This window comes from Larimichthys crocea, chromosome VII (assembly GCF_000972845.2).
Source record: "Larimichthys crocea isolate SSNF chromosome VII, L_crocea_2.0, whole genome shotgun sequence".
Lineage (NCBI taxonomy): Eukaryota > Metazoa > Chordata > Actinopteri > Sciaenidae > Larimichthys > Larimichthys crocea.
The window spans coordinates 19148832-19168037 of NC_040017.1; the positions used below are offsets into that span (position 1 = coordinate 19148832).

Sequence of the window (19206 nt, forward strand, 5' to 3'; positions counted from 1 at the left end):
GGAGACAACCGGACTGGTGACAATGAGGGAAGGGCAAGTGACCTGAAACGAGAGGAGAAGGTTATTCTTTCAAAATAAAACAGGAAATGACGAGACAGGACCCCACAAACCCAACTTGACCTCAACCTGCGTGACAGAGTCTTGATTTATAGGGAGTATGCGAGTACTGGATTCATAAAGTTACTATTTATACAGGCGGTTAGGAGTTACTGATTCATAGAGTACTTTTACAGTACTGATTCATAGAGTTACTTTTAGAGTACTGATTACATAGAGTACTGGTAGATACTGGATTAATAAAGTACGTCTAGGGATATTGATTCATCGAGATGTCTAGAGTACTGATTCTTAGAGTACGTCTAGAGTACTGATTCATAGAGTATGTCTAGAGTACTGATTGATAGAGTACGTCTAGGATACTGATTCATAAAATACTGATTTATAGAATATGGTTAGAGTACTGATTCATAGAGTACTTTTAGAGTACTGATTGATAGAGTACTTTTAGAGTACTGATTGATAGAGTACTGGTAGAGTACTGATTCATAGAGTTCGTTTAGAGTACTGATTAATACAGTACTTCCAGAATACTGATTAATAGAGTAGTTTTACTCTGTACACGTGACATCTATTGCATGTCTGTCCGTCCTGGGAGAGAAAATGGACTTTGCGACTTTGGGCTGTACAAATAAAATCTGATCAGATTTGATTTGATTTGATCTGATTTCATAGTACTGATTCATAGAGTATTGATATTTAAGGAGCAGTGTTCATCTGAATCCCACCCTCTGCTGTTGCCGTGAATGGTTTTTCAATTAAGGTGCAAATTGCTCACACCTGAGTTGAATTCTGATTGATTTCAGGTGGATTCAGATTCCTCAGAAATATTTAGAGATATTCAGTACTCTAGATGTACTGTATTAATAAGTACTCTAGGTGTACTCTATGAATCAGTACTCTAGGCGTACTATATGAATCAGTACTCTACAAGTACTCTATTAATCAGTACTCTATGAATCAGTATTCTACAAGTACTCTATTAATCAGTACTCTATCAGTACTCTATGAATCAGTACTCTAGATGTACTGTATTAATCAGTACTCTAGGCATACTCTATGAATCAGTACTCTAGATGTACTGTATTAATCAGTACTCTAGGCATACTCTATGAATCAGTACTCTAGATGTACTGTATTAATCAGTACTCTAGGCATACTCTATGAATCAGTACTCTAGATGTACTGTATTAATCAGTACTCTAGGCATACTCTATGAATCAGTACTCTAGATGTACTGTATTAATCAGTACTCTAGGCATACTCTATGAATCAGTACTCTACAAGTACTCTATTAATCAGAACTCTATCAGTACTCTATGAATCAGTACTCTAGATGTACTCTATGAATCAGTACTCTAGACGTACTCTATGAATCAGTACTCTAACAGTACTCTATTAATCAGTACTCTAACAGTACTCTATGAATCGGTACTCTAGGCGTACTCTATGAATCAGTACTCTAGACGTACTGTATTAATCAGTACTCTAGGCGTACTCTATGAATCAGTACTCTGCAAGTACTCTATTAATCAGTACTCTACAAGTACTCTATTAATCAGTACTCTATGAATCAGTACTCTAGATGTACTGTATTAATCAGTACTCTAGGCATACTCTATGAATCAGTACTCTACAAGTACTCTATTAATCAGAACTCTATCAGTACTCTATGAATCAGTACTCTAGATGTACTCTATGAATTAGTACTCTAGACGTACTCTATGAATCAGTACTCTAACAGTACTCTATTAATCAGTACTCTAACAGTACTCTATGAATCAGTACTCTAGGCGTACAATATGAATCAGTACTCTAGGTGTACTCTATGAATCAGTGCTCTAGATGTACTGTATTAATCAGTACTCTAGGCATACTCTATGAATCAGTACTCTACAAGTACTCTATTAATCAGAACTCTATCAGTACTCTATGAATCAGTACTCTAGATGTACTCTATGAATCAGTACTCTAGGCGTACTCTATGAATCAGTACTCTAACAGTACTCTATTAATCAGTACTCTAACAGTACTCTATCAATCAGTACTCTAGGCGTACTATATGAATCAGTACTCTAGGCGTACTCTATGAATCAGTACTCTGCAAGTACTCTATTAATCAGTACTCTAACAGTACTCTATTAATCAGTGCTCTATCAGTACTCTATGAACCAGTACTCCAGACGTACTCTATGAATCAGTACTCTAGACATACTGTATTAATCAGTACTCTAGACGTACTGGATTAATCAGTACTCTAACAGTACTGTATTAATCAGTACTCTAGGCGTACTCTATGGTGGGATAGGTTTGATTTATACCAAACAGATGGACTCCAAACAAATGGAGAAAAGAATACATAAAACTGGAAATAAACAGGGTTGTTTCTGTAATTCATGGGACAGGTTCACTTTTTTCAGTTTACGCCTGCCAGTTGCCCCAGTAAGTTTCTTTTTTGCTGTATTAATTAAGCATGAGCATCAATCATTTGGACCTTTCGTAATGAGGTAACACTGCGCTGTCATTAAAAGTTTATAAGAAGTTGAAGCAGAGTTACAGTTCAGTTCGGAAGGACTCGCAGTACGAGGACAGCAGGTAGATGTTTAAAGTCACACAATGTCACAAACGTTTTGTGAATTTTAACAACACTGTAACTTTGAAAAGAAAATGTTCCATTTAGGGATGATTTACACGACTGTTTCTGTGATAATGAACCTGTTTAGCATCACTGCACTGACTTCTGTTCATGTGTGCTTTATGATTAAGTTGAAATTTGTGCCAAACAAGTCCAGAACGAAGCCTGGTCAATTTTTACAGATCCATAACAAAAGGTAATATAATAACTGCTTGGTTGTTGTGAACCTGAAGGAGGATCATGATAAACTCGACACAGGTTTCATATTTCACACTTAGTGCGTACTTTGACACTGGAAGTTTGAAGTACTTATGTTTTATGATTGTCATGTCTTTATATATTGTTATTATCAGTGTAAACACGTCCCTCATTGTGGTTATCTGCATGCACAGAAGTTTACATGAACCTATGTACATCTTTCTGTGCAGCCTGTTTATGAATGAACTGTATGGTAGTACAGGGTTGTTTCCATTCCTTCTGCAGCAGATACTTTCTGACATTCACACTGTTTCTGCTTCAGTTTGTTTCCTGCAGATGTACTGTGTACACACTTATGCAGGTGTGCAATATCTAAACTTAGCTGTTATGTCTTATGACAGATATCTTGCCATCTGTTATCCTCTACACTATAACACACTTATGACATCTAATAAGATTGTCATGTTTATCGCTCTAACATGGCTTTATCCTTTGATTGCATGTATTGTCATAATATATTTGAATTCCCATTCACAGCTGTGTGGGAACATCATTAACAAAGTTTACTGTGACAGTCACTCTGTTGTCAAACTGGCCTGCTCTTATCACATTGTAGTGAACATTTATGGACTCATTGCATCTTTTGGCACAATCTTTATTGTTTTAGTTTTTATTGTCTACACGTACATGAAGATCCTTAAAGTCTGTTTCTCTGGTTCTAAACAGACCAGACAGAAAGCTGTCAGTACCTGCACACCTCACCTCGCCTCCATCTTTAACTTTACCGTCGGAGCTAGTTTTGAACTGATACAGAGCAGATTTAACATGAGCAGTTTACCCAAAATAATGCGAATATTTTTATCTTTATACTTTCTCACATGTCAGCCACTCTTTAACCCTGTGATGTACGGCCTGAATCTGTCCAAAATACGTGTCACGTGTAAAAGTCTGATGTCTAATGTGGGCTCTTAATATGAAGTCATCCAACAGTCAGACCTTTAAAGTATTCTAATGTACTTTTTGTTAAAATGTGACAAATAAAATGAAGCTCGACTTTTGAACCCTACTCATTGAAATAGATGGCTGTACAACAACAATACAGATCATAAAAGTGTGCAAACTGTTTTAGAAATGGCAAAATGAGTTTCTTTATATAAGTCTGACTGTTTCACCTGAACACGACCTTTAGACCTGAACCAGTTTGCCCAAACTGTGCAGATATTTTTAAATGTGCAAATCATGTATATATGGTCATGATGGATGCAAATATTGTTCATTTATTCCTGTTTGAATATTGTTTTCTACATCCTCTGCCTGTTTTCCTGTGCTGCTGTAACACTTTCTCCTCAATAAAGATTTTTTTGTAATGTAATGCATAACACAGTGTTAAATCACAGTGGCAAACATAAATAAACATAATACATACAGACCACTTCCCTTCAGACTAATCAGGTCAGGCGGTGCTACGAACACACTCTATATGGTGCGTTACCTTCAATCCGTATGCATAAATATATTTGCAAAACCAAAGTAGTTTCTCATAATCCTGAATAAAATGTAATACCTCATATTAAGATATCAATATAATGCACATATACAATATATATGTGTGATATTGATATAAAGAATCAGTTCAGTCTTTGGTTCAGTTGGAGCTAACTGATTTATACATGCTTATTATAGTTTATTATAAAGTTAAATCATCAAAAATACATTGTTTCTGAAACAGGTGTAGTAAAAAGCCAAATGCATCACACTGGACGAAGGTAATAAATGAAAGTCACTTTTATTACACTTGGCAGGTAGATGAGAAATAGCACCGTTCAAAGCAACAGCTGAAATAGTCTCTCTGTGCATGGGGAAAGTCTGGGGGTTCTGGCTGGGGTAACCAGTCCAGCAAGCAGGTAAACAGGCGATGAAGCAGACTAACCAGAAATGAGCCGCCAGTAGCCGGGCCGTCACCAGCTGGCGGAATCCAGAGGGGCCAGAACCTGAACTCGTGGTCGGGAACAGAAGGCAGGGTCGGTTTCCGGGATTACAGCGAAACAGGTTAGTACAAGACAGGCAGAGTCGGGAACGAGAGAGCAGTCCGGAGAAGAGTGCTGGAGAGTCTAGCGTGAGCATGAAGAACAATCTGGCAGAGAGTGAGTGAGCAGGGAGGACTTAAATACTGGCCTGATTGGTGATGGGAAGCAGGTGAGTCTGAAACGACCATGTCCTCTTCCTACCCCGCTTCAGAAGGTGCCTCTTCCTCCTCCGGGGTTTCCTCATACTCAGTGGTGTGGTCAGAGGCCTCAGGTGGACAGGGAGGTGGACCCTCACTGGACATGCTCCTTGGGGATGTGGAGAGCCTAGCCGGTTGGTCTGGGTGGCGTCAATGGAACTCCCTGATGAGAGGGGCATCAAAAATATGCCGTGCAGAGACCCAGGACCTCTCCTCAGGGCCATGCCACTCCCAATCCACCAGGTACTGGTGGCCCCTCCCCTGACGACGGGAACGAAGGAGTCGATGGATGGTATAGGCGGGAGCCCCTTCGATGATGTGGGGTGGTGGTGGGGGAGGAGCAGTGGGGACCAGGGGGCTCTCACGGACAGGTTTGACCTTGGAGACATGGAAAGTGGGGTGGACCCGCATGGACCTGGGTAACTTGAGCCTAACTGCCGCAGGGTGATGACCTTCTAAACCTCAAATGGCCCGGAAAATCTGGGGGCCAACTTCTTTGATTCTATCTGTAAGGGTAGGTCCCGGTTTGACAACCACACTTTCTGGCCAACTTGATAGGTTGGTGCCTTAGATTGACGACGATTGGCCGTAGTGGAATAGCGGTCAGTGGAGCGAAGAAGGGAGGATCTGGCCTGAGTTCAGGTCCTGCAGCAGTGGTGGAAGATTTGCGCAGACGGGCAGGAAACCTCTTTCTCCAGGGCAGGAAGAGAACCCGTAGGCACACTGAAACAGAGAGAGTCCAGTAGCAGAGCTGGTCAGGGTGTTATGCGCGTATTCCACCCACAGAAGCTGCAGGGACCAGGATGAGGGGTGCTGAGAGACCATGCAGCAGAAAGCAGTCTCCATCTCCTGATTAATCCTCTCAGACTGGCCGTTGGACTGGGGGTGAATTGGGACCCCCCAGTCGGAGACCACATCAGTAGGGCAACCATGTAGTCGAAATACAGAGAGCAGAACCTGTTCAGCCGTCTCCTTGGCCCGAGGGAAGCTTGGGCAGGGGAGAGTCAGAATAGTGGTGTGGCTGTTGGACGGTGGCAGACCGGTGACAAAGTCTAGGGAGATGTGGGACCAGGGGCAGTGGGGCACCGGTAGGGGATGCAGGAATCCAGCAGGAGGGCTTGGTGTGAGGGTTTGTGCTAGTTGCAGACTGGGCAGGCATTCACAAACTCCCGGGTGTCATCAGCCAGAGTCGCCCACCAAAATCTTTGCTGCACCACCTCCTTGGTCCGCTGGATCCCAGAGTGACAGGTGAGTGAGGAGTTGTGGGCCCACTGTAGGATGTCGGACCGTAGAGGAGCGGGGACGAACAGGCGGTTAGGAGGACACAAGCTGGGCCCAGGCTGGACCCCGGCCAGTAGGAGAGGGAAAAGTTAAATCTGGTTGTTACGGGAATTTTAAAGAAAAACCCTTAATAAGAAGGATCGGATTCAAAGCATCAAAGTTTAAGTTGAATTTATTGTTCTTGTACAAGAGGAGCGTTTCACAACAAGTGCAACACACTAAAGAGGTTACAAAGAAAAGGCTCCCTGAGGAGCGCTGACAGTTGATTCTTATACATTTTCCTAAAAATGGGCTGTGTCAACCACTGCTAATTGGTAACAGACAATTTGGATATAATGCCTTTAAACAGCTTTCTTCAACATATCACCTAATGAGTAGCCAGTATGTCCCAATCTAGATGTCGCCTCTCTGACCTGTCCCTGACCATTTTTCTGTTCTGGAATCCCTCTATTCATACATTAACCTGAACTTCACCTTACCCTGCCAGTCTCAGGAAAACAGCAATAAAGGGAAGTGCCTTGAAAACATGTAATAAATAGGAACAAACATTGTATAAGTTAAGACATCTAAATACCAGTGTAGTCCTAATTTTTTTAACACTGGTCAGAACAGAGACCATCTGGCCTTTCGGGAGTTCAACCTCTTGGTCGACCAAATGTATTCAAGGTTCTTGTGGTTGGTCCAGACCAAAAAAGGCACCTTAGTTCCCTCCAGCCAGTGACGCCACTCCTCTAGAGCCAGTTTGACTGCCAGAAGCTCTCAATTGCCGATGTCGTAGTTCCGCTCAGTCGGGGTCAGTCGTCTAGAGAAGAAGGCGCACGGATGGAGCTTCTGGTCCTTGGCCGCCTGCTAGGAGAGCACCCCTCCTACCCCCATGTCAGAGTCATCCACCTCCACCACAAATTGTCTTTCTGGGTCGGGCATTTGGAGGATGGGGGCCGACGTGAACCTGCCTTTGAGGGACCGGAAGGCCTCATCAGCTGGAGATGTCAGAGCCATGAGTGGAGCGGCTACCGTGCTGTAACCCCTGATGAACTTCCGGTAAAAGTTTGCGAAGCCCAGGAACCGCTGCAGTTGTTTGTGAGAGTCAGGGGTGGGCCAATCTGAGATGGCAGACAACTTGGCGGGGTCCATCTGGATGTTCCCAGGACCCACGACAAAGCCCAAGAAGGACACCGAGGAGTAAAACTCATACTTTTCTGCTATGACAAAGAGAGAGGTCTCCAGGAGCCGCTGCAGAACTGCCTGGACGTGGTGAACGGGTTCCTCCTTGGTCTTGGAAAAGATCAATATGTCATCCAGGTAAAGGAACACGTGCTTTTTCAACATGTCCCAGAGCAAGTCATTAACCAGGGCCTGGAAGACAGCAGGGGCATTGGTGAGGCCGAAGGGAATGACTAGATACTCATAGTGTCTGGTGGGGGTGTTGAAGGCCGTCTTCCACTCATCCCCCTCCCGGATACAGACCAAATTGTAGGCATTGCAAAGGTCCAATTTGGAGAATATGGTGGCCCCCTCCAGGAGCTCAAAGGCAGAGATGATGAGAGGAAGGGGGTAGTGGTTCTTGATAGTCATGTCATTCAGGCCTTGATAATCAATGCAGGGACGAAGAGATTTATCTTTCTTCTGGATGAAGAAGAAGCCAGCACCAGCAGGTGAAGAGGAGGGCCGGATGATGCCTGCTGCCAAAGAGTCAGTAATGTAGGTCTCTATGGCCTCCCTCTCCGGAGCAGACAGTGAGTATAGGTCCTAGGAGGAGTAGAGCCAGGGTGCAGGTCGATGGCACAGTCATATGGCCGGCGTGGGGGCAGTGAGGTTGCCTTAATCTTGCTGAAGACTTCCCTGAAGTCATGGTATTCCACCAGCACCCCTGATAGGTCAGATGGTGGACTGGGACAGCGGGACGGCTGAGGAGCAGCTGCTTGTCGCCCAGTCGACATGAGGGTTATGGCAACGGAGCCAGGGGTAACCCAGGATGAGGGGAAGTCGAGGAGACCGCAGAATGTGAAACTGAATGGTCTCGTGGTGGTTGCCAGACATGAGCATGTGGATGGGTGTGGTCTGGTGAGTCACTTTCCCCAGGAGGTGACCATCGAGGGTGTTGAAAGGAACTGGGGCAGGCAGTGGTATCCGGTTGATGCCTTGTTGCTGGGCCAGGTCCTCATCGATGAGGCTGACATCAGAACCAGAGTCAATGAAGGTGGCGAGGGTGTGGGAACCCTCCTCCAGTAACAACCGAACATGGCATAAGGATCGTTGACGAAGGAATAGTTCGGGGGAACGACTCTAGAGGTGCCCAAAGTCTCAGGAGGAACACGTGGTCGGCCCAGCGGCCTCTCTCGGCTTCTTGCCTGCACGTGGCGATCTATCCGGGAAGTGAGTTTGATCAGTCTCTCCAGGGGAGAGGAAAGGTTGTTAGAGACCAACTCGTCTTTAATGTAGTCCTCCAAACCCTGCAGATAGGTGTCGCAAATGGCGGCCTCGTTCCAGTAGCTCTGGTGAGCCCTGATGCGGAACTCAATGGTGTAGTTAGCGACAGTCTGTTCTCCTTGGCTGAGGGTGCATCAGACCCCCTGTGACGTCAGGGCTTATGGATGCTATGCCGAACACCTTGAGAAGCTCCGTGGTGAAGTCTTGGAAGGAGGAGCAAGAAGCGGTCTGGCGTTCCTACTCAGCTGTTCCCCACAGGCGGGCTCGACCCGCCAGGTGATTAATGCTGAACGCTACATTGGCCTCTTCTGAAGCGAAGGTCTGAGGCTGCAGAGCAAAGAGGATGGAGCAGTTGGTGATGAAGGGGTTGCAGCCTTCCGGATCTCCAGCGTATCGTCCCCGGGTAGACCCGGAGGAATGGGAAGTGCAGCTGGTGGGGGTGGTGCTGGCGGTGCAGCAGCAGTGGCAGATTGGGCAATGGCTGCTGCCAGCTGCTGAACCTGGGTAATTAGCATAGCTAGCCCTTGTGCCTAGTTAACAGTAGCCTGCTGGATGTCAGCTGTTATGGAGGCGAATCTTGCCTCGTGTTGCTGCAGTGCATCCTTGATCTCTTCAAGCTGGGACTGCGGCGAGGAAAGGTGCACTGGGTCCATTCTTGGCCAGATTGTACTGAAACAGGTGTAGTAAGAACCCACATGCATCACACTGGATGAAGGTAATAAATGAAAGTCACTTTTATTACACTTGGCAGGTAGATGAGAAATACCACCGTTCAAAGCAACAGCTGAGGGAAGTCTGGGGGTTCTGGCTGGGGAAACCAGTCCAGCAAGCAGGTAAACAGGCGATGAAGCAGACGAACCAGAAACGAGCCGCCGGTAGCCGGGCCGTCACCAGCTGGTGGAATCCAGAGGGGCCAGAAGCTGAACTCGTGGTCGGGAAGAGAAGGTAGGGTCGGTTTCTGGGATTACGGCGAAACAGGTTAGTACAAAGCAATGAGCGATCAATCCGGAGAAGAGTGCTGGAGAGTCTAGCGTGAGCATGAAGAACAATCTGGAGGAGAGTGAGTGAGCAGGGAGGACTTAAATACTGGCCTGATTGGTGATGGGAAGCAGGTGAGTCAGGCAGGTGAGGGGAGTTGGTCTGATGAGGAGGGCGTGGCTGGCAGGTGAGTGGAAAGTGAATGGAAAAGTACTGAGAGGCAGGTGAGAGAGGAGCAGACTGTGACAGTTTTAAAACAACATTTTAAATACAGCAATCAAAATTAATTTTCTCTCAAATGTGGTGGAAGTATATGTGTATATATAAGTACCCCCAAGCTGTACTTCCATACGACACTTAGTGCTTCACACAGGTGTCACGGTGCATTTTGAAGTACATTATGTGGTGCTAAACTGTGGTGAGGTGGTGTAACGTATAACACACCTGAGAGCTCATTTGATTGAGTTTATTGACATATAAATTAGAAGTTCCCAAAGCTGCGAGCACCTGTTGGCTGCTTTTCCTTCCCTCTCCAAACCACCTCAGCTGGGTTAGGCCATGTGTGGAGGTCAGGTCATGTGTCTGTGGAGGTCTCATGTGTCTGGGAGGTCAGTCATGTGACTGTGGAGGTCAGGTCATGTGTCTGTGGAGGTCAGGTCATGTGGAGTCATGGTCATGTGTCTGTGGAGGCAGATCATGTCATGTGATGTGAGGTCAGGTCCTGTGCGGGAGGTCAGATCATGTGACTGTGGAGGTCAGATCATGTGACTGTGGAGGTCAGGTCATGTGTCTGTGGAGGTCAGGTCATGTGACTGTGGAGGTCAGGTCATGTGACTGTGGAGGGTCAGGTCATGTGGAGGTAAGTCATGTTGACGTGGAGGTCAGGTCATGTGTGTGAGGTCAGCTCATGTGATGTGGAGGTCAGGTCATGGGACTGTGGAGGTCAGACTATGGACTGGAGGTCAGGTCATGTGACTGTGGAGTAAGATCATGGTCATGTGACTGTGGAGGTCAGGTCAGTGACTGTGAGGTCAGATCTCATGTGACTGTGGAGGTCAGATCATTGAGGGGAGTCAGGTTGGACTGTGGAGGTCAGGTCATGTGACTGTGGAGGCAGGTCTGTGACTGTGGAGGTCAGATCAGGTGACGTAGTCAGGTCATGTGACGTGGGGTCAGGTCAGTGTGACTGTGGAGGTCAGGTCATGTGGAGGTCAGGTCATGTGACTGTGGAGGTCAGGTCATGTGACTGTGGAGGTCAGATCATGTGACTGTGGAGTCAGCTCATGTGACTGGGAGGTCAGGTGGTGACTGTGGAGGTCAGGTCATGTGACTGTGGAGGTCAGATCATGTGACTGTGGAGGTCAGCTCATGTGACTGTGGAGGTCAGGTCATGTGACTGGGAGGTCGATCATGTGACTGTGGGTCAGCTCTGTGACTGTGGAGGTCAGTCATGTGACTGTGGAGGTCAGATCATGTCATGTGACTGTGGAGGTCAGGTCATGTGACGTGGGGTCGATCAGGTCATGTGACTGTGGGGTCAGGTCATGTGACTGTGGAGGTCAGATCATGATGTGACTGTGAGGTCAGATCTGTGATGTGGAGGTCAGGTCATGTGACTGTGGAGGTCAGGTCATGTGACTGTGGAGGTCAGGTCATGTGACTGTGGAGGTCAGATCATGTGACTGTGGAGGTCAGGTCATGTGACTGTGGAGGTCAGGTCATGTGACTGTGGAGGTCAGATCATGTCATGTGACTGTGGAGGTCATGTCATGTGAATGTGGAGGTCGAGTGAGTCATCGTGACTGTGAGGTCGTCATGTGACTGTGGAGTCAGGTCATGTGACTGTGGAGGTCAGATCATGTGACTGTGAGGTCAGGTCATGTGACTGTGGAGGTCAGGTCATGTGACTGTGGAGGTCAGGTCTGTGATGTGAGTCGGTCATGTGACTGTGGAGGTCAGGTCATGTGACTGTGGAGGTCAGTCATGTGTCTTGTAGTGGTCATGGGACTGTGGAGGTCAGGTCATGTTGTGGTCGGTCATTGTCTGTGGAGTCAGGTCATGTGACTGTGGGAGTCAGGTCCTGTGACTGTGGAGGTCAGGTCATGTGACTGTGGAGGTCAGGTCATGATGCAGCCTCACAGAGCCTGCAGGTGTGTTTGGGGTCATTGTCCTGTTGAAACTCAAAGGATGGTGGTAGCCATGCTGGTTAAGTGAGCCTTGAATTTTGAACAAATCACCAACAGTGGCACCAGCAAAGACCTCCCACACATCACACCTCCTCTCTATGCTCACGGTGGAACCACACATGTAGGATTGAAAATGAAACATTTTGTATTGAACCTTTAAAAACATGAACACAAGCTGAGTTTCTTTGAGTTATTTTTATTCAAATGAAATACAGAAACAGTCTCAGCTGTAAATTGGTGACGTCAGAGGCCCGGAGGGAGGAGGAGGATCATCAGGTAGAGGAGGAGGAGGAGATCATCGGTTTAGAGGGGAGGGGAGGATCATCGGTTGAGGAGGAGAGGAGGGATCCAGTTTAGAGGAGAGGAGGAGAATCATCGGGTTTAGAGGAGAGGAGGAGATCATCAGTTTAGAGGAGGAGGAGGATCATCAGGTTAGGGAAGAGGATCAGGCATTTTAGAGGAGGAGGAGGAGAAACATCGGGGTTTAAGAGGAGGAGGGGATCATCAGGTTTATAGAGAGGATCAGGTTTAGAGGAGGAGGAGACAGGTTTAGAGAGGAGATCATTTAGGGAGGAGGATCATTTTTCGAGGAGGAGGATCAGGTTTAGAGGAGGAGGAGGAGGTCAGGTTTTAGAGGAGGAGGATCAGGTTTAGAGGAGGAGGAGATGTTTAGAGGAAGGAGGAGTCATTTTTAGAGAGAGAATGATCAGTTAGAGAGGAGGAGGAGGATATCATTTTAGAGGAGATGGATCATGTTTAGAGAGAGAGAGGATATGTTTAGAGGAGGAGGATCAATGTTTAGAGGAGGAGGATCGATGGTTATAGAGGAGAGGATCAGGTTTAGAGGAGGAGGAGCATGTGTTAGAGAGAGGAGGAGTCATGGTTAGAAGAGGAGGATCAGGTTTAAGGAGGAGGATCATTTTTAGAGAGGAGGATCATCAGGTTTAGAGAGGAGGAGATCATTTTAGAGGAGGAGGAGAGACAGGTTTAAGGAGGAGGATCAGGTTTAGAGGAGAGAAGGATCAGTCAGGTTTAGAGGAGAGGAGAGAGGAGAGTCATCAGGTTTAGAGGAGGGAGGAATCTCAGTTAAGAGGATCGGTTAGAGGAGGAGGATCATCAGGTTAGGAGGAGGAGGGATCAGGTTTAGAGGAGAGGAATCAGGTATTTAGGGAGGATCAGGTTAGAGGAAGGATCATGGTTAGAGAGGAGATCAGTTTAAGGAGGAGGTCAGGTTTAGAGGAGGAGTCAGGTTTAAGGGAGAGATCATGTTTAGAGGCGGAGGACAAGGTTAGAGGAGAGGATCAGGATTTAGGAGGAGGACAGTTTTAGAGGAGGAAGGATCAGGTAGAGGAGGAGGTCATTATTTAGAGGAGGAGGATCAGCGGTTTAGAGGAGGAGGTGATCATTTTTAGGGAGGAGGATAGGTTTAGAGGAGGAGGATCATTTTATAGAGTGAGGCTCGTTTTTAGAGGGGATCAGGTTGGGAGGGAGATCAGGTTTTAAGAGGAGGAAAAAAAAAGGATACAAGGTTAGAGGAGGAGGTCAGTTTAGAGAAGGAATTAGTTGATCAAATGCAGTGTTGTCGTGTCGTGAATGTGTCACCATGAACAGCTCTGTGTCCACACTCCCCGTCACCTTCACCGTGTACGGAGCTCTCGGTCTGTATCACTTTGCTCTGCTCCTCTCTGTCTTCGTCCTTTACATTTCAGGTCTGTGTCTGAACCTCGTCCTCGTCCTCGTGATCTGTGTGGAGTCTCGCCTTCACAGGCCGATGTACGTTCTCTTGGTGAATCTGTCTCTGAGCGGAGTGATGGGCAGTTCATCGGTTTGTCCCAACATTATCAAACACCTGTTGTCCAAGCGTCAGGAGACGTCTGTTCCAGGCTGTTTGACTCAGGTGTTTTTCACCAACGTGTACGCCGGCTGTGTGTTTTGTATGTTGGCGCTGATGGCCTACGATCGGTACGTTTCTATCTGTAAACCTCTGCTGTACCACTCCATCATGACGCCGGCTAAAGTCAAACTGATGCTGGTGACGGTTTATTTGATCCTGAGCTTGACGTCGGCCGTGCAGGTCTACCTGACGTCCAGACTCAGACTGTGCAGACACTCGGTCGATAAACTTTTATGTGACAGTTTGGTCATTTCAAACCTTTCGTGTAAAAAGACGACTGTGATCAGCGTGTACGGTCTGTGCTGCGCCGTGTGCGTCATCATCTTCCCGTGTTTCCTCGTCATCCTCTCGTATGTTCACATCTTCACGGTTGTCCTGAAAACCTCGAAGGACTCTCAGAAGAAAGCTCTGCAGACGTGCACGCCTCACTTGGTGACTTTCATCAACTTTTCCGTGGCGTCTTTTTTCGGGGTCATTTATAATCGTATGAGTCACGAAGTTCCAAAACCAGTGAATATTTTGACATGTTTGAATTTCTTTGTCATCCCTCCTCTGCTGCATCCCATCATCTACGGGATGAAGATGAGAGAGATCCGACAGAGTATGAACAAAGTGATGAAGGAGAAAATTATGCAGCTGTGACTTCACGTCAGATGTGTGTGAAGATCACTGATTTATGATGATTATGCTCAATGTGTTTTTATGTCTTTGTTTCATAACTCACTTAATATTTGCTCCCTAATGAAACTGAATCAGGATGCACAGCTTCAAAGAAGTGTGCTGGGTCTAAAGAAAGCCATGAATGACGATTAAAAGACAAATGTTAAGATCTTAAAGAGCTCAAGTTGAATCGAATCAAAAGAGATGAAAGAAAAAGATCTTCAATGATGAATTCAAGTAGAAAATATAAATAACAAACAGGACGAGGAATCAAAAAAGTGTCTGAATATTTCAAAGGTCAAAGGTCGTCATCTTCCATTCTGTGTTTACAGTCAATAAATAACCAAAAATGAAAGAATATTATCGACTCTGTGTCATTAGAGCAAGAAGGAGAGTTTAATCATGTTAAAAGTCTCCTTGACTTTAATTATTTATCTGTTGTAGTTGTGTCATTATGGTGTAAAGTCATGTTATTATCTTATGGACAGCAGCTGATGGAGATTTATTATGTGTTATCATATTCAATGTGGTCAGATCAAACATGATGAGAAACACACAATTCATGTCTGTGTTTAAAAAAACTGCAAATAAGAATTATTTATATCGCTGATGAATATTTCAATTATTTTTAATTGATGGAATTTTTATCTACAAAATTAAAAGAAAACATAAAATAAATAAAAATAAAAAGATAAAAGTGAGTTTGAGGCAACGTTTTGTTTTTGTCAAACCCAAAAAGATCAGAACCAGAACTGCTCTATTGTACAAGTTTGTGTTCATAAAAGAATTTAATCTGACGTGTTGTCGCATTGTGCAGGGCCCGAATACAACTACTGCATATACAAGTATCTGTACTTCAGTGTCAGAGGATTCTGTGGTTCTTATGGACCGTGGCTGCTGCTGTGGTCCTGATGACGTCCACTGTAATTGTACAATATGTTTGTGTTGATTTGTCCTGTACACTGACATCTATTGCACGTCTGTCCGTCCTGGGAGAGGGATCCCTCCTCTGTGGCTCTTCCTGAGGTTTCTTCCACCTTTTTTCCCTGTTAAAGGTTTTTGTGGGCAAGTTTTTCCTCACTGGAACCGAGGGTCTAAGGACAGAGGGTGTCACTCCCTGTACAGATTGGAAAGCCTCAGAGGAAAATGGACTTTGTGACTTTGGACTGTACAAATAAAATCTGATCTGATTTGATTCATGTCGACATCAGCAGAGTGCAGCTCAGTGAAATACTGCTGGATCCTTGTTTGGACTCTGTGTCAGTCATGTGACTGAAAACTATGACTTAGAGGAGGCTGGTTCAAGTCCAGACCAGAGTCTGCAGCGTGGACTGGACTGTCGCTGCCTGAGGTCGTGTGTTATCCCTGATCCAGAATCCTGAACTAGAACCCAACATGCTCTGTCCAGTCAGATCCTGCACTCTGTCCTTCGCCTCTCTTTTGACCCAGCGTGTGATGCTACTGATTTCCATTCATGACCTGTTGCAGAACTTTAAATCTGAGTCTATGTCCCTCTTCTTTGGACTCGGCTTGGCTGGAGTCTGGACCCCCATTCAAAGGTTTCTTCACCCTCTGCTGACAGTATGTCTCAAACCTGTGTAACAAACAGTACGGTCCGTTAGGCCGTAACAAAATTAGACAAGAAGAGAGTCCTTGAAGAAGACAGACAGGAAACCCCCAGAGGTCCGGTCCTCCCATGACATCCTGAGTCCTACTTGGCCCGTTAGTGAAGCTGGTTCAAACCTCCAGAGTGTCCGAGTGTCCACAGAGCCTCTGGGGCTCAAACCTGTGTCGTGTTACAGACGCAAAGAGAGGAGGTCCACTGGGACTCATTACCGTGAGATGACACAGTAAACATGATGACATCTCCCATCAGAGACCGGCTGCCCGCTCCGGGTCCACATCACTCTGAAACAAACAACAAGAAATGACCTTTGTCACCTTTGCAGGTCAGAACACAGCCTCTGAAACCAGAACCCAACCTTTGAAACCAGAACACAGCCTTTGAAACCAGAACCAAACCTTTGAAACCAGAACACATCCTCTGAAACCAGAACACATCCTCTGAAACCAGAACCCAGCCTTTGAAACCAGAACCAAACCTTTGAAACCAGAACACAGCCTCTGAAACCAGAACCTCAGTCCAGTTTGACTGGTTCCAGCCTCTTCCAGTCTGATATCTGATCACCTCTAAAGCTCTTATTTATTTAACTGTGAGCCAGGTCATCAGATCCAGGTTCTCAGGTTCAGATCATCAGGTCCAGGTCATCAGGTCCAGATCCTCAGGTCCAGATCATCAGGTCCAGATCCCGATCCTCAGGTCCAGATCATCAGGTCCAGGTCATCAGGTCCAGGTTCTCAGGTCCAGATCCCGATCCTCAGGTCCAGATCATCAGGTCCACAGGTCTGGAGTCGTCACGTCAGTCTGGATTCATCCTCAGAGCGTTGGTGGTATAGTGGTTAGCATAGCTGCCTTCCAAGCAGTTGACCCGGGTTCGATTCCCGGCCAACGCAGATGTTTCTTTTCAAACATTAAAACAAACTTCACGTTCCTGCCGAGACACCTGACAGTGTCTGAAGTTATTGTTATGACGTCATGACAGGTAATTATAAGAAACTCACGTTATGACGTCACACTGACTGACGTGTGTATCTCTTAGTGACAGAGCAGCAACACGCGCCAACTCTAACCAAAAACAAACATTTGATGTCGTGAAAGTCTCAAGTTAAGGCGAATTAAACAATAAAACGTTATTTTATGGTCGTGTCCTCCTGCTTTTATTTTGAAGGAGACCAACAGGAAGTGATTCCCCTGCAGACAGGAAGTGACTCTGTGTGTTTGTGTGTGAGCGGCGCGGAGTGTCCGGGAGCTACCGACGAGAACTCAGCGGAACCGGGACCGAGCGGGACCGAGCAGAACCGAGCGGGACCGAGCAGGACCGAGCAGAACCGAGCGGGACCAAGCAGGACTCTGAGGGACCGAGCAGGACCGAGCGGGACCGAGCAGAACCGAGCGGGACCGAGCCGGACTGTACCGGACTCCTCGGCGGGCCGGTGTTAGCCGTTAGCTGTTAGCCTGTGTGTGTGTGTGTGTGTGTGTGTGTGTGTGTGTGTGTGTGTGTGTGTCATGGCGGCGGGAAGCGGCGTGACTCCCGCTCACGTCGGTGACGTAGAAGAAGACGCCTCGCAGCTGCTGTTCCCTAAAGGTGCGTACCTGTGACGTCACTCACCGCGCCGTGTTTGTAGTCCGGAGCCTGTAGAGGACTACAAACATGGCCGCCCTGACCTCCCTGTCCCCGCAGAGTTCGAGAGCGCGGAGACTCTGCTGAACTCGGAGGTCCACATGCTGCTGGAGCACCGCAAGCAGCAGAACGAGAGCGCCGAGGACGAGCAGGAGCTGTCCGAGGTCTTCATGAAGACCCTCAACTACACGGCCCGCTTCAGCCGCTTCAAGAACCGAGAGACCATCACCGCCGTGCGCAGGTCAGGGGCCGGGGCAGGGTCCGAGGGACTGGGCTGGGCTCATGTGGTCTCATGTGGTCTTTGCTGATCTCATGTGGGCTCATGTGGTCTCATGTGGTCTGTGCTGGTCTCATGTGGTCTCATGTGCTCTGTGCTGGTCTCATGTGGTCTGTTCTGATCTCACGTGGTCTGTTCTGGTCTCATGTGGTCTTTGCTGATCTCATGTGGTCTGTTCTGGTCTCATGTGGTCTTTGCTGATCTCATGTGGTCTCATGTGGTCTGTGCTGGTCTCATGTGGTCTGTGCTGGTCTCATGTGGTCTGTTGTGGCCTGTGCTGGTCTCATGTGGTCTCATGTGGCCTGTTCTGATCTGTTCTGGTCTCATGTGGTCTGTTCTGGTCTCATGTGGTCGGTTGTGGCCTGTGCTGGTCTCATGTGGTCTCATGTGGCCTGTTCTGGCCTGTTCTGGTCTCATGTGGTCTGTTCTGGTCTCATGTGGCCTGTTCTGATCTGTTCTGGTCTCATGTGGTCTGTTCTGGTCTCATGTGGTCGGTTGTGGCCTGTGCTGGTCTCATGTGGTCTCATGTGGCCTGTTCTGGCCTGTTCTGGTCTCATGTGGTCTGTTCTGGTCTCATGTGGCCTGTTCTGATCTGTTCTGGTCTCATGTGGTCTGTGCTGGTCTCATGTGGCCTGTTCTGGCCTGTTGTGGTCTCATGTGGTCTCCTGTGGTCTGTTGTGATCTCATGTGGCCTGTTCTGGCCTGTTCTGGTCTCCTGTGGTCTCATGTGGTCTCCTGTGGTCCCCCTTCTGTCCCCAGTCTCCTCCTGCAGAAGAAGCTTCATAAGTTCGAGTTGGCCAGTTTAGCTAATCTGTGTCCAGAAGCTGCTGAGGAGGCCAAAGCCCTGATCCCCAGGTAAGTCCGACCCAGTCTGATCCACATCACACCGACACAGCCTGACCCGTTCTGCTGGTGACCCCAGTCCAGGTCTGGGTCCAGGATCCTCTCAGGTGGACTCTCATACTGGTTCTGTTCTTGTGGTTTCAGTTTGGAGGGTCGCTTTGAGGACGAGGAGCTGCAGCAGATCCTGGACGACATCCAGACCAAGAGGAGCTTCCAGTACTGAGACTGAGACCAGGACCAGTACTGAGACTGAGACCAGGACCAGGACTGAGACCAGGACCAGGACTGAGACTGAGACCAG

General features: G+C 47.0%; 3 protein-coding genes and 1 non-coding gene across 4 annotated transcripts; all 4 read left to right on the plus strand.

The window, feature by feature from the left end:
* The first annotated feature begins 2932 nt into the window (after nt 1-2932).
* Nucleotides 2933-3862, plus strand: LOC104939360 (olfactory receptor 142-like). The gene has a single exon (XM_010755889.3). It carries the CDS (start codon nt 2933-2935, stop codon nt 3860-3862), a length of 930 nt encoding a protein of 309 aa, XP_010754191.3.
* Nucleotides 3863-13581: 9719 nt separating this feature from the next.
* or60a1 (odorant receptor, family 60, subfamily A, member 1) lies at nt 13582-14754 on the plus strand. The gene has a single exon (XM_010755888.3). The coding sequence runs from the start codon at nt 13593-13595 to the stop codon at nt 14523-14525; it is 933 nt and encodes a 310-aa protein (XP_010754190.2). The 5' UTR covers nt 13582-13592; the 3' UTR covers nt 14526-14754.
* Nucleotides 14755-16985: 2231 nt separating this feature from the next.
* Nucleotides 16986-17057, plus strand: trnag-ucc (transfer RNA glycine (anticodon UCC)). Its single transcript has one exon. It is a non-coding gene; the product is annotated as a tRNA-Gly (tRNA).
* Nucleotides 17058-17339: 282 nt separating this feature from the next.
* polr2d (RNA polymerase II subunit D) lies at nt 17340-19200 on the plus strand. The gene is made up of 4 exons (XM_010755885.3): nt 17340-17749; nt 17846-18026; nt 18822-18917; nt 19050-19200. Exons 1-4 carry the CDS (start codon nt 17671-17673, stop codon nt 19126-19128), a joined length of 435 nt encoding a protein of 144 aa, XP_010754187.1. The 5' UTR covers nt 17340-17670; the 3' UTR covers nt 19129-19200.
* Nucleotides 19201-19206: the final 6 nt, after the last annotated feature.

Excerpts from the sequence above, each read along its gene's own strand:
- LOC104939360 (XM_010755889.3), top strand. The coding sequence starts at position 2,933 with ATGATAAACTCGACACAGGTTTCATATTTCACACTTAGTGCGTACTTT.
- or60a1 (XM_010755888.3), top strand. The coding sequence starts at position 13,593 with ATGAACAGCTCTGTGTCCACACTCCCCGTCACCTTCACCGTGTACGGA.
- polr2d (XM_010755885.3), top strand. The coding sequence starts at position 17,671 with ATGGCGGCGGGAAGCGGCGTGACTCCCGCTCACGTCGGTGACGTAGAA. Across the intron at positions 17,750-17,845 it reads GCAGCTGCTGTTCCCTAAAG|AGTTCGAGAGCGCGGAGACT; the intron begins GTGCGTACCTGT and ends CTGTCCCCGCAG. Across the intron at positions 18,918-19,049 it reads GCCAAAGCCCTGATCCCCAG|TTTGGAGGGTCGCTTTGAGG; the intron begins GTAAGTCCGACC and ends TTGTGGTTTCAG.